The 15,246-nt window shown below is 35.8% G+C and overlaps 1 protein-coding gene across 13 annotated transcripts in view; it reads left to right on the forward strand.

Annotated features, from left to right (window-relative positions):
* CSNK1G3 (casein kinase 1 gamma 3) overlaps positions 1–11,686 on the forward strand; it is a 115,812-nt gene extending 104,126 nt beyond the window's left edge. For 9 of the 13 annotated variants that reach the window (XM_021084691.1, XM_021084697.1, XM_021084698.1 and 6 more), the window contains 2 exons: positions 266–289; positions 9,260–11,686. In XM_021084691.1, the coding sequence (XP_020940350.1) occupies positions 266–289; positions 9,260–9,314 (79 nt within the window). In that variant the 3' untranslated portion in view covers positions 9,315–11,686. The remainder of the gene's footprint in view (positions 1–265; positions 290–9,259) is intronic. The other 4 variants (XM_021084699.1, XM_021084696.1, XM_021084700.1 and 1 more) reach the window with 1 other exon arrangement.

The raw sequence follows: 15,246 nt of genomic DNA on the forward strand, positions 1-15,246 counted from the left end.
TTAATTTTTTTATTTTTAGGAATATTGATGCATGAAAGTTACTGCTACACTCTAGAGGCTCATTTTTTTCTGTTAGCATAAGAATACATACAATTTTGCTGCATGTATTACTATTAGTTTTAAATTCTTTTTTTGTGAATGTAAATTATAATAATTCTGCTTGGAAAAAAATTAAGCATGAAAGACAATGTGATAATTTCAATTTGGGCAGTTTCTGATGATCTCTCTCTCTCTTTCTTTTTCCTTCTTTTTTTTTTATGTTTAGCTGCCAGAAAGTGTTGAACATGTGGTGAGTTCTCAAGTGTAGGCAGGCAGAAATAGCTCCGTTGACTATAATTTCAAAGATTTTAGCACGATTTTGTGTTTTTTAAAAACAAACTTTTCTTCATAGAAATTATAATTGGTAAAAGTTGTCCAAAAGTATTTGATGTCATTTACATTAGCTCTGCAAAGTAAGAAATAATTGTTTGAGGAGCTCTTTTGCCTGCTGCAACTTTTTTGCTTCAAGTGAAATAGATTTGGGGGCATTTTTTTTATTGAGTAGATGATAAACCAGCCCTGCTTGTGCTTTTGCATTTGTTTTGTAACCCAAGGCTTTATTTGCTACTTTACATAGGAAGACAAGATTTTGAGTTAAGTTTTCATTTTTCTTGTTTGTAATTGTTAAATACACATAGCACACCTCCTTCCACCCCAATAATACCACTAAACCAGCATTTCACTTACTAATTATATTGCCATTGCATATACATGGTATAACACTGATAAATTTCATGCTAAACTATAGTGAGATATTGTTATGAGAAATCCTCATCTAAATAGTTCCTGTTAATTACAGATATTATGAAAAATTACATTTTTTGTTTGTTTTTGTCTTTTTAGGGCTGCACTCATGGCGCATGGAGGTTCCCCGGTTATGGGTTGAATTGGAACTTTAGCTGCTGGCCTATGCCACAGCCACAGCAACGCCAGATCCAAGCCGTGTCTGCAACCTACACCACAGTTCACGGCAGCGCTGGATCCTTAACCACTGAGCAAGGCCAGGGATCGAACCCATGTCCTCATGGATACTAGTCGGGTTTCTTAATTGCTGAGCCATGACGGGAAAGCTGGAAAATTATCTTCTTGTCTGTTGAAATAATGTTGAATTTAAACTACTTTCTGACATTTGCCTTTAGTTGGAATGCTTATGTTTAAAATGCTTCTCTCAATTTCAGGACAAATTTTGAGTCAGTCTTAGAGTGAATAAAGTTTAGATCAGTAAATTTTGGAATATTCTACTCAATATCCAAAGGGAACCTTACATAATTTCCAAAATTATGCTCATTTGCTGGCTGCAAGATGAGGATACATCTTTTTAAAGAGTAATGGTCAAGTGTCCATCTTAATCACTTTGTGGAATTCGTTCATAGTCAGTATGGTTTTGGTGGATTTCAGGATATAATTAGTCAGTTACCTACTTGTGTATTTTTACGTAGAAAGTAAAAACAACAGTTTATGTGTGCTTGTACAGTCCTAAGCATGGTTATAAATGTGGGTGACATGTGGCAGATAACGCAGATGACTTTTGCACTTAAACTCAGGGAATAGAATCCTACTTCTGCCACTATTCATTACCTTGTATAAGCTTGTTTCTTTTTCCGTAAAATGAGTCTAATAATATCTATCTCCTAGGTTGTTGTGAAAATTAAATGTGATAAAGCATGGGTATTTTGTCTGGCACATGGCAGGTACTCAGTTACTCTTGTCACCCCTATCTGTTTCTCCACATCCAGTTGCCAGTGACTTCTCTCATCTACAGGCTTCCCAGGCTTATACTTCTTCCGTCAGTGTGCGTATTTTCACATCCATACCCACACTTCTCACTGAAACTGTTTGTATCTTCTTAGAGACCTACTTTCCACCAAATCTATTACATTTTCCCTTGTGTTCATTCAACAAGCACACTGCTTGGATTTCAGAAATATCTGATACTGTCCTTACCCTTAAGTAGATCACATACCAGCAGGGGTAACTGTGGTTGTTTTGGGATTTATTGATGTATGATAAATACTATGAAAAAGCTATGAAAAAACCCATTAGAGAGCTTGTGAAGAAGAGGCTGCTTATGGACAGGATGATCAGAGAAGGCTTTTTGGAGGTGGCTTTGAAGAATGGCATTATAATTTATTTAGTTGAGATGGGTGTATGTATGTATGTTCGTGGTTTGGGTTTCTAGCTGTAGGTGTTAGAAGTTGAGAAAAAAGGAAGGGGTGGGAAGGTTTTTCGTGAAGGGAAGTTCCTTTTGTATAGCGCATCAAGTCCAGATAACCTGGCGTGGCACCAGGCCCTTCATGCCTTTCATCGTCTGGCCCTGCCTTTCTTGCCCAGATTCATTTTCCATTCTAACTTCTCTATTCCCTCAGCTCCTTAAGTCTGCCACTGATATGTTATGCTCTTTATCTGTTTCCCACTTGCTGAAGCTTCTTGGATTTCTTAAAAACAAGCCCTTTTTTTTTATCTTGGGATCCCCAGGCCTCAATAAATTATTAGTAAGTAATTGACTAAATAATATGGTTTATCTGTACAATGGCTTTTATCAGTTGATGATATAAAAAAAATGAAGTTGAAAACATTACGCTAACTGAAAGAAGCCAGACATAAAAGGCCACAAATTAAAAGATTCCATTTATATGAAAAGTTCAGAATAAGCAAATATGTACAGACAGAAACTAGATGGTGATTGCCTAGGGCGAGAGGAGGATGGGCACGACTGCCAGTATTGTAATATGGTTTCTTGATGGAGTGAAGAAAATGTTTTGAAAAGTTAGATAGTGGTGAGGACTGCAAAACTCTTTGAATATATCAAAACCCATTGAATTGTACATTTTAAAGGGGTGAATTTAATGATATGTGAGTTATATCTTAATAAAGCAGTTTTTTAGAAAAATGAATATCTGTGATTTCAGAGAAGCTTTTTTCAGATGAGTTACAGAAATCCTCAGAACTTCTCTAACTCTTCAATCATTAGAAACTCTTTTTGAACGTACAACATTTTGTCTTTTCTTTAATCGGGGCTATTCTGACACTATTATAGGTTTATCTTTGCATTCCTTAAATCCTCTTAGTCTGTGATTAAGAAACATGAGCATGTTTCCCCTTCTAAATTGTATCTAATGCCCCTCTTCTTTCTTCTACCATTTTGTAGGGAGCTGGGGTCCTGCTTAGAATTTTTTTTCAGAATTTGCTGCTGCTTTATTTTCTTCTTACCTATGACTGGCAGAGATCCCTCTCACCCCATCTCATTAATTAGAATGCATTCTACACTGGGTATTTTAGAGTCTTAAGTGTCCTAGAATAGTGCTTATTTTGGTGTTCCTAGAATACTACCTCATGGGTAAGTCTATAATTTCCAAATGATGGAAAATAGTCTCTTCCCCTAAGATGAAGTGGCTCCTTCTTTAGTAATGAGATTTTTGCCTTACTTTTTTTTTTTTCACTGTAGTGGAGAATTTTTTTCCAGGCAGATAATGCAAATGATAGTAATAACCTCATCATTCCTTCCAGGAATGTAGGAGAATAAGCCTTCCTTTAAGTTTAGTTATTAAGTTTTTAAGTAGTATGAAATCATCTTTGTTTCTCCTTTTTTTCCTGCATTCCATCATTTACTAAACAGTTACTGTGTGTTTGGTAACATGACGGTCATGAAGATAAGTCAAGGCCCTTTTGTTCCATTAGAGTAGATAGTAAGCACACCAGTGACTTTTCCATAGGAGTTCTCAACCGTGGTTTCATAGCACAGTCATCTGCAGAGTTTTAAAAATATGCCGATACTTAGGCTTCACTTTGTGGGTGATGGGGTCTGGTTACCAATATTTTTAAAATTCCTTAAAGCTGATTCTGAAGAGCAGCCAAGATTAAGAATCACTGATCTAAAACAAGGTATTATAGGATGAACACTATGGAGTCTGGAGACTGGAGTTTGTACTTTGAGCTGAAGATTAGGGGAGTCTTCACGGGTAAGGATATGTTTGTGCTGATTCTCAAAGATGAGTATGATTTGGCAAGGGAGATGGAGATCAGAGGGAAGAGGTTGAGCAATAGTGTGGAGCAGGGAAAGAATGGGCAGGTTTAAGTAGTGACCCATGCAGATAGAGAATGTGAATACATTAATGGGAAGTGCTAGGCTAAGTGCCTGATTTCAAAGGGCCTTCAGTAGCAAGCAAGGTAAAAAAAAAAAAAAAAAAAAAAAAAAAAATTGGACATTATCTTTCTTAGCACATGAGAATGCGCTGTGGATTTAAGCCAAGAAATGGTATAATCAGATTGAACCTTAAGAAAATTAATTTGATGGTAGTTTTGAGGCTTATGTCACCTCCTAGGATTCATCAGATTGCAGAAAATCTCCCTTCCTTCCTTTGATAGTACAGGCTGCCTGGAGAGGAAGCCTAGTGGAGGGTAAGACTGAGAGGAGAGTAGAAATAGGTTGGAAGCACATTTTAAGAGGTGTGTGGACTTAATGCCTTAGTCAGTGGAGAACCATTGCTGAGATTTCAGAGGAAAAGCACATGGCCATATTTATGATAAGGGAAGTTTGCATGCCTTAAAGTGGAGGTCAGTTAAAAAGGCTTTTACCAATGATGGAGGCAAGAAGTTAGGAATTATGCCAGCATGAGAGGGTGGGGAAATTTTAAAAGTCACTTCAGCCTTGGGGAACTAATTGCATGTGGATGGAGAGTAAGAAATTGAAAGTGGGGATGGGTCTGCAAGTTCCTAGTTAGATAGTTACCTGGATGGTCCTGCTCTGTGATCTAAACTCTACCTGCTTAACTAAACGAACGGCTCCTCATTTTTATAACTGATAGCTCTAGAGAAATGAAATTACATTTAAGTATAAGTTTTAAGGGGATAAATCCTTTGACAGTGAATTAAAGATGAGTTGCCATGAAAGGTGTTTTCTGTATACTCATCAACCAGATGAGGAGAGGCTGGGTTCTGGAATAAATGGCTAAGGTCTGACAGGTACCGCAGTCCCTCAGCCGGAGGATGAACCATTAAGTCAACGTAAGGAGAGCTAAGAACTTCAGATGCAGACAGAAGAACATGCTTCAGTTTCTGGGTAGACTTTTGAGAAGAACGTATATGGCATAATCCAGGAAAACAAGCCATATTTTAAAAGAAGGAAGAGGCAGTCAGTAGTGGGGAAATGATGGTGTGAGTCAATAGCAAAACCATGTGTTGTCTACAGAGTTTAGGACTTTGACCCATTATGACTTCTTGTTTTCTCCCTATACAGTGTTTTCAGCCATAGCCTTAGTGTTAATCAGAAGCAGAACTTAGCATTTATTCCCAAAGGATTTAAGAGTAGAAATGTGACTTCAAAGCTTCTAGGCTAGCCATTCAGTGGTAAGGTCAGAGGCATGATCCTGATGTGAGAGTATATTGGCTTACTGGAACCACGTGAGGAATAATCCAGAAAGAGCCAAGAAGAAGCATCGTTGACAAGAACATGATTCTAACGTCTGGTCAGCTTAATCTTTCCCTAAGGTACTTGTCAGTAGTCTAGATCTGAGGAGACCCCACTTGAGGTGTGAACTAAGGAATAAGAAAATGTAGTCACTGAGCAGCAAGGAGAGAAAATATCCTTAAAAATTTCAAAGGTGTGAGTTACTTTCTAACCAGATAATTGAATTTGTTGATAAAAATGACTTGCTCATATCATCTGTGAAAACTTCTGTATGTTCTGATTCCTGGAATCTCTGCTATAAACTCTATTATTGTCAGTCATTGTTTCCAGTAACTTTCCCCCCTTTTCAGCTGTACTAATTTACAATTATATGGTTTATTTTTATGCATTTGTCTGCTCTCCTGGAAATTTCTGACATGATGTCCACTAAGCATTTCCACTGTCACCTCATTGCATTCAGGATGAGACCTCACTGGAAATAGAGAAGGAGGAAGGTGACCTGGCAGTTGTATCTAGAAAGCCATGCTTTTTGACACTTAGACTTCTTTAATAATTTGGTGCAAACAATTTTTCTCCAGAAAACCTTCAACAGGCACTAAACTCTGTATTTTATAGGGTTTCAGTATGTGGCCAGTGGTTAAGAACTTTAGCTTTAGAACAGGCTTAAGAATTTTAGAATTTAGAATTTCAACTAGGTCCTTTTTTTTTTCTTTCTTTTAATAGGGCCGCACTTGTGGCATATGGAAGTTCCCAGGCTAGGGATCAGGAGTGGAGTTGGAGCTACAGTTGCAGCCCTACACCACAGCCTCAGCAACACGGGATCCGTGCCACATCTGCAACCGTATGGCACAGCTCATGGCAATACCAGATCCTTAACCCACTGAGCGAGGCCAGGGATTGAACCTACATCCTTGTAGATACTAGTTAGGTTTGTTACTGCTGAGTCATGATGGGAACTCCTTAACTAGGCTCTCACTCTAGGAGTTGCGTTTATGAAACAAATCATTCATTTTTTCAGTAAAATGAATACAAACTTTGTGCCCATTTGTGAGATGTGTCTGTAAGACCTTATGAAACTTACATTCTAAGTGAAGGTAGGTAATAAGTAAATAAATTAAATAAATTCAGATTAGTATTAGGTACTGAGAGGAAAATAAAAGTCATGTGTCAGAGTGGCCACGAGGAAGAAATAGTGTTTTAGACTGCTCAGGGCACTTGAGATGCGACCTAATTTCTGAATCATAAAGACTATAAATTAGCTGTTTCGTTAATGACTTTGAAGAAATCAGCCACAAGATTAATATCCATTTCCTTCTTAAATTGTTAGTGTATAATACTTTGAGAACACTGTTCTCTTTGTGGAGTTGGATACCTTCATATAGCATAAAGAGTGCTGTCCTCTGGTGGTAGTTAGTTTAATAGCATACCAGCTCTACCTATGCAAATCTCTTTCAAGGGTGTACTCTATTGAGTGGGGTTTATTTCTAAAAAATAGGTGTCTTTTTAGATTGCTTTTGAATTTAAAAGGTCTCTGTGATTATAATGCATTTGAAGATCTTATCTATAGTCTTAAATAAATGCTTGGAGTGGTTTTGTGTTTAATAATACTTATGCAATGGAGGGAAAGATTACCTCAGAAATGAGACAAACTCAGCTCTCAGAACTGAAAGGAGATTAATGGTAAAAAATAAATCGGACAAGGTGAATTTCTAATACAAGTGTGGAAAATCTGAGACTTGAACTTGTTCACTAGAACATCTGTTACATTAAATTCCCCATTCTAAAAGGCTTATGTGTACCTTACAACACTTTTTTCGTAGGAAGCTTTTAAAAGAATTTATTTTGGAGTTTGAAAAGACAAATGACATTATTTAAGGACAGTGAACACTGTTAATAAACTTTATATTAGACAATAAATTTCCACTGAAATATGACCGTATTCTTAAATTTAATATTCTAAATATTCTGTTTCTTTTAAATACCAGCTTTTAAACTTTTTGTTTTTTATAATATGGACATTTTCTTACTCTTTTATAAGTCTTTAATTAGGGTTTTTTTTTGGAATAATGATTTTTATCTCCTAGTAATTTTTTGTTGTACTTTTTTATTTTAGAAAATATGTATAACAGATTTGAGAAATTATTAAATAGCTGACAGGAAAACTTGACTGACTTTTCTAAACCTAGGAAAAATGTCTTGTGCCTAGAGTTTCCTTTTTGGTGATGTCTCTTTTTAAAGGCCCTTGGCTGGATAATTTCTTTCTATTCTTTCCGGTAGTTACTTGAATAAGAGTGAAACTTGTAAGGATTGATGAATGCACACATTTCTAATTGAATCTTTGTCAGCTGATATATACAAGTTTGAATTATTCACATTCCATTTTCTTGTCATTGTGTGCTATTTGAATGCAATTAAAAAAAATTCAGTTGTGTAATTTGGTTTTGAATGGCCCATAGTGATTTTATAATGATGGCATTAATCACAGCAAACAGTCTAAAATTTTTTTGGCTAAAGATAATATGAGTGCAGAGAATGTAATTTAACTGGACAGTGGATTTTTGTTTACATTTACTTCACAGAAAGATATAAAAGATATCTAGCCATTCTTTCATCTTCCATGATCTTTTGCTGGATAGGACATTTGAAGCTACATCATCTCTTTTATGCTTAGCTTGAAAATGTTGAGTTAGTATCCTTTTATGAAAGTGGGCTGGTAAGAATTTAAGGAACATCTTTGTAGGACTTCGGTGGAGGGGAAAAGGAGCCTCTATATATGGGGTACTTGTCATCCTGATACTCTGATAGATTGACTTTCTTTTAGGTATAGAAGGGGGAAAAAAGCCAGACCTTTATTTGAAGGAATGCCAGACTTTTAGAATATATGTGTGTGTATGTGTATTTGTTTTGTTAGTTGCTGATCAGCGATTCTCACTCAACTTCCAGTTCACAGCAGCCTTAGCATTCCCCTGCAGGTGTTGCATCTTCTCCTTGGAGAATTGACTGTGAGAAAAGCTAGTTCTTTCAAGGATCATAACTAGATTTTTTTCACCTGGGAATAAGAACCATATATTTCCTTATAAGACTACAAAAACGGAGTCAGTTTTCAGTTACAAAACTGAATCACCTTGATTATGCTATTTTAAATATTAAGCATAATTTTTGCCTTAATTAAAATAACTTATGATAAGCTTGACCTTCTTTAACCTCTAAAGATTTCAAGGTGCCAGTCTTAGCATTCTTATTCTACTTAATGTATTTCCTCTCTTCCACTTTGTAAATATGACGGAAAACTATTTGTTAAATAATGTTTTGGGGATTTCTCTTTTAATTCTCGGAGTCTAATTCTAAGTGAAAATGAAATCCCCAATATTAGGCTTATATTACTGCTTCTCTAACAATGGTTTCAACAATCATATATAAATATCAGGAAAAAGGGGAAAGAATACGTAAGATGAGCTTTTTATAACAGCATGCTATTGCCAGAAATTGAGTATCTAAAAAAGAATGTGGCGGGTTAGTTGGGGTTCAGAACTTTTTCACTTAGTCTTGGTGCAAAGCCTTTTCAGTTTAGTGGCTCTTTTTAAGGATGTTGCATAGAATGTCTTGCTGTTCTTAAAAGGCACATTAACGAGACGATAGTAATAAATCTGTCATAATTTGACTAATACCTATGCTTCATTGTTGTGTTCATTGTTTATGTTGTACTAGCCTGTGGCTTTTTATGACCGTTTAAGTTAATACGATATATTCAACCTTACTTAGCAACATTTCTGTATTTTTGTAGTAAAAAAGCATGTTTCCCTCCACTTGCAGGTGCTGCTGTTTTTTCAAACGAAGGAAAAGGAAAACCATCCAGCGCCACAAATGACTCTGGACACAGACAGATCATGGGGAGTTACTTACGTGTTCATCTGCTGTCTTGTGATTAAAATCATCTCTGTAGTGACCACATATGTTTTTAAGGACTCACTCTTAGAAACAAAAATGTCATACTTTCATACTTCATTTCGTGGTTGTCTTACATTCGTATTTTTTTCTAATTTAACTTTTACGGAAGCTTTAAAGTTTTGTCAAAACATGAGTGCTTTGCCCATCATTGAATGGAGTGGACCAATGAGGTGGTATTGATGAATTCAGTTCTCCCGGACATTTTCCAGAAGCTCTCCTCCTGTTGTAGAAAGCAGTACAGTATCGTAAATGTCAACCAGTTCTATATGCAACCTGGTTTTTTTATAACTTCTATAGGAACATAATCAAACAGGAATTCTCTCCCCAGTGGATAATGCAACAGGCAAAACAGAGCTGCCCAAATATGTAAAAGAAGTAATCCTTTGAGAAGTTCATGATCTGTGTGACATCTGCATTGATCTCACTGTTACTGATGGTACTGCTGTTCATGAGTCGTGTTAACATTCTCTCTGTGAAATCATGGTACAGTCGCTGCCCAGAGGTACTGAGGAGAAAGCTGTATGGTTTGGCAGATGGTAGTGATAAAATGAATCACAAGTAGTGTGGTAAATATGAGCTCTGCTTTTGTTGCACCACTCTGTGAAGTCCAGTGTTGCCGAAGTGGCAAAAGCGCTTATTTTTTAAAAACGCAAAATATTTGTACAATGTAACTTTATGCTTCCAGATAATAATGTATATTAGACAGCAAGAAATGAATACTTGGAGAAATGAGATATGTTGTAGTTTTTTGGAAAATACACTAAGGAGAAGGAATAAATGTGAATCTCACTGCGTTGTATGAGGTTGAAGTCTAAGGAGATCCCACTGCAACCTGCTGCTGAACGATTACATTCTCCTTAAGCAGAAATCGTTGGATGTGCCACGCAATGATGTCTGTTTATGAGTTATTTGCTCTTTGATAAAAAAAAAAAGACCCCCAGCAATAAAAACGGGGTCTCTCTCTTGCCCTCTGTGCACCTTAGTCTCTTGTATTCAACTTTGCTGGTTCTCTGGAATTTTCCTACTTTTTAGCATAATTTTGATGATTGAAAACTATTTTGGAGAGGATGGGTCAGGTGCTTTGTCCCCATTGTCTTTTGAAGTGCCTGCATATGAACAAGTAACAGTTCTGTAAAAAAGGACACCCATTCCACTTTTCAAGTGTGCTTTGTTTTAAGCCATAAAGACACAGGTATACTTTTGTCACATTCTACTAGCCAGAATTTTTGAGGCGAGTTAAGACACAAAGATCGGCTAGAAAGATAATTATGTTGTTCAAATCTCATATTCATCTTTCATTTCTGAAATTGTTACTTACTTATTCCTTCCATGCTACCCCCTCTTTTTGTCTTTAAGTGTGTGCCTCTGGGCATGCTTATTTATTTTTATTGTCTCAAGGTAACATTTAAAATGTGTAATTAAAGTAAATAAATCTACATTTTTGACTTCATTATTGCATCTACAGGAATTTAATTGTACTTTGTAATTTATTTTTCTTACTAGCCAAAAGTTCAGCGCATTGTTTTTGATGAATTAGGCACCCATATGAATACCGCAAATCAGGAGGTTGTTTATCATTGTTGCTCTGAATCCTATGATCTTTATAAGTTCTTGATTTTAAAGACCTACCCTCAGCCTGAGAAACACTTGCTGTATAATTTGGTCAATAGTTTCCATTTTCTCTATTTGTATATTGTCATGATGTCTTTAACTACAGGAGTTATATACTGAGTTTTTATTTTTGTTTGCTTTGAGCAAGGTAGATGGATGTTTTGGCCATTATAATGTGAAACCACTTCTTTCTTTACAGTATTTGACCAAATTTGTGTGTCTATGATATTTGTAAATACATGCGATATCTGTATTTCTTATCATAAGCCTGTTTAGTTTTATTCTCAGTAGGATTTTTGGACTGTACAGTGTTTATATGATCTGAACTCCTTATACATAAGAAGGTGTGTATATTAATCCAATTATGGACTTAAAATATTTTAAAAGTATAAATACCCTTATTTGCTGCAAAGACCAGTGTGTAGACATTTGCTTTTTAGCAATATTTTTAAGTGCTCCATTTTAATGCCAAGAAATAAGTCTTTTGGCAACACAAACTGGTCAATAATAGGTAATGCAGGTATGTTCAGGTTAAGCCAACAATGTTTTGCATTTTTATGCTTCTTTTCTGTCAACACTAATGAAGTCAACATTGCCTGAATGTCTGAATAATGAAACACATCCCTGTTTAAAAGTATGTAACTGAAAAAGAAATAAAAAAATAAAGGTAGTTTTTTTAAACTTGCTCTTTCCCCTTTCCTCTAATCATGGGTAAAATAATGCCACTCACTTAAATCCCTGAAGATAGGGATTTAAAAAATTCAGTTCATTTACTTTTGTATATTCAAAAAGCAGAGCTAAAGGAATATGGTTTTGTGTTTTTGACTTTGTTTTGCTTTGTTGGACCCCATGGTAAAGCGTACATATCTGAAAGTATCTAAGCTTTCTTGAATGAAAGTTTACAACAAATTTTATACTTCTGTAAACTCCTTAACAGAGCAGTTAATTAGAACTAATGCCACTAAGAAACCAAGGGAAGAAACACTGGAATCATTTTCATTCTTTTTAAAAAATGAAGTCATACTGTTAAATGTTCACAGAAATGAAATATTAATCCAATTTTAAGTAAATGATTTTAACGCCATTGCAGATGAAGAACATATATCCGTGACAGTATCTCAGTTTGTCATCGTGCAAGATGTTTTAAGGGCTTGTACAAAATGGTGCTCTACTTACTGAAAGATGCCAAAGGTAAGATAGTCAAAGCAGCACACACTAAGCCCTTGTGTGTCCACTATGCACCACCACTCAGAAACAATAAGATCTGGATATGAAACCTAACATAGGTGAAGCATGGATTAGCAGACCTTGTCTAGAAGCATCTGATTTAAGATTGGGGTTCAATCTGAATGATTTTATAATCGTGTTAGCATCCTTTGATTTGCAAGTAATAGAAACTTGACTTCAGCAATAGGCATGCACATGATTGCATTTAAGTGAAAAGTCCAGTGATTGGAGTGGTTTCAGACATGCTTGATCCTGGTGCAAAGTTCAGGATTCTGTCTTTGTATTTCTCAGTTTTGCTTCCTACCCTGCTGTTTTCATTGTCAGGGAGATTTTTCATAGCTGATGGTAAAGGGGCCACCCAGCAGCTTCAGACTTCTGCCATCTTAGTAACCTCAGCCAGAACAAAGAACAGTTTCTCTCAACAATTCCAGCAAAATCCCAAGACTGACATTTGTTTCTTCATTGGTTCACCTTCCAATTACTATGGCCCAGAGAATGTTCTCCCATCTTCAGAGGACACATTGGACTAAGAAATAAGGTAGAAGGGGTATTACCCAAAAGGAAATGAGGGCGTTGTTATCAGAAGGAGTGTGAATGATTTTTTTGAGGGCAAAATTTAGATATCTGCTGACACGGTGACAAAGACAGACTGTAAAGGAAAGCCTCATTGTTTTAAATTAGAAAACATTGTGACCATTGTTATTGAGACTTTTCCTAATCTGAATATGTTTGGAAATCACTAACAGTGAAAGAGAACCTTTGAAAAATGTTTTGGACTCAGGTAAAAATGGAGGCCATAAGTACTCTATGTGCTTTTGTTTACTTTTAAATGTTTTTGTGGTAGAATTGGCTTAGTAGAGTTAAAAGCTAATCTTTCTACAAGAATAGAAATAAATAGAATTATAAAACTTTGCTGATGTTCAAGATAACTAGTTTTTTTTCTGCCCAACTCTAATATAGACCCACATATTGTTTTCTTAGGAAATTTACTTCATAAGAATACACGGATCATACCCAAAGAAAGGACTACATGTAGAAGTGTTACCAGGTAATACTACTGGGATATGAAAACGGTTGTAGAAAGTACCATTGTGCACAGGAATGTTTAGTCCACTGTCATTTTACTTAAATGGAGAAACCCTCCTGCACTGCTCTAGACAAGTGGTTGGCAAAATTTTTTGTAGTTTATTGACTTGGTGGGCCAAAAGGTAAAACAGGCTTTTGTATACTTGTGTAATGGGAAAGAAAGAAAATTTCCACTGATTTTTTATTGATGAAATCTATGTCTGTCTATTTATATATGAATACTTGCATACAATTTTTTTGTAATACAAGTTTAATGATCAGAATTGAGTTATTTTGAGGGGCTATTTTACATAATTGGGATTTGAAATTGATTGCAAATGTGCACCATAATCTTATATTACCTGTTTCATCTTTGAAAATGTCTTCTTACAGATAGATACTACCAAATACTGTTATCAGTCCTCAAGTGTATGATTTTAATTGAGCATGTTCATCATTTGGAAGGTGTTTATAGAATTCCGTTAGATTCTGCTTTTGATATGTGCCTTTTGGCGTATCATTATGTTGTGGATTAATCACTTCCTATTGAAGGTTAGGTAGATGCCCCTCATTTGTACAGTTAAGTGGATTTTGAAAGATGGAAATTTCCTGTGCACTTGGATTGAGTTCTAAAAGTGTAGCTGGAGCTGTAGTTGAGTTTGGAAAACATATCCACTGCAAATTGGTGTGGGAATAGATATCTTGCTACTCATTTTCACCTGACAGCATGGGAGGTGTATAAAGCAGCTTGACACTCTTTGTGATTAAACAGCCTTAGTTCTTAGCATAATGACTGTGGTGTAATTTTTAAGTTGGAAAGAAACATTATCAAACTTGCAGTAAAAGCAGATTTCCTGAGCCATTCGGTGTTTGTTAATGGTAGTTGAGGGTGATTCTCATTCATAAAAAATTCAGTGTTGGTTCTTAGCTCAAGAAGTTGCAATAAAACTTTACCACTGCTATCAAACTGCTATGTAGTTGGGTAAGTCAGGATATTCAGTTTCTCTTTCTAACCAAACTAACACCATTACTTTTACTAGCTCAATAACATGACAGATTTAAATAGTTTTCACAGAATACGTGCTAATAAATAATATAAAGCATAAACATTGACTTTAAACATTTTATATTTTCACAAACTATGTGTATTTGCCCTGTGAAGCTTTTACTGCTCCACATGTCTTTATCACCATTAAGGTATAACACGTCTTAGTTGATTCTACTTCAATTTGCACTGATTCTTCAACAATACTTTTTCTTGTAGTTGTTTCATGGAGACTATTCACAGAGGCTAATTCTTGAGTCCCTTCAAACTCAATAATCCATAGCTTGGCAGTATTGGTAACATCTCTTGACTTATCAGAAGCCACATCATTTGCCTTTTTTTTTTTTTTTTTTTTTTTTTGCTTTTTTTTAAGGCAGCACCTGTGGTATATGGAGGTTCCCAGGCTAAGGGTCAAAAATCAGAGCTACAGCTGCCTATCTACACCACAGCCACAGCAACGCCAGCTCTGAGCCACATCTGTGACCTACACGACAGCTCATGGCATTGCCAGATCTTTAACCCACTGAGTGAGGCCAGGGATCGAACCCGCAATCTTATAGTTACTAGTCGGATTCATTTCCACTGCGCCACCATGGGAACTCCTCATTGGCTGTATTTTTTAGTCGACAATTGATTATTTTCAAACAACTGCCCTTGCTAAAAATCTAGTAGTCTTCAGTGGGTTTCTTTTCTCTAGACATACTTTTTAGGTGCTGCAAATCAGAGACAATTTAATTAAGTTTAATTTGCCATCGGTAGCTTTCTTTGCTTGGCTAATAAGTGAACCACTTGGAAAGTAATTCTGGTTGTACCCTTCTTCCTATTTTTTGTGTGTTTGAATAAATTATGATGAGGTATTCTCTTTGAATGTTTTCTAATTGTTCTTAGTCTTGCTTTCCTGTGA

This window comes from Sus scrofa, chromosome 2, assembly GCF_000003025.6.
Source record: "Sus scrofa isolate TJ Tabasco breed Duroc chromosome 2, Sscrofa11.1, whole genome shotgun sequence".
Taxonomy (NCBI): domain Eukaryota; kingdom Metazoa; phylum Chordata; class Mammalia; order Artiodactyla; family Suidae; genus Sus; species Sus scrofa.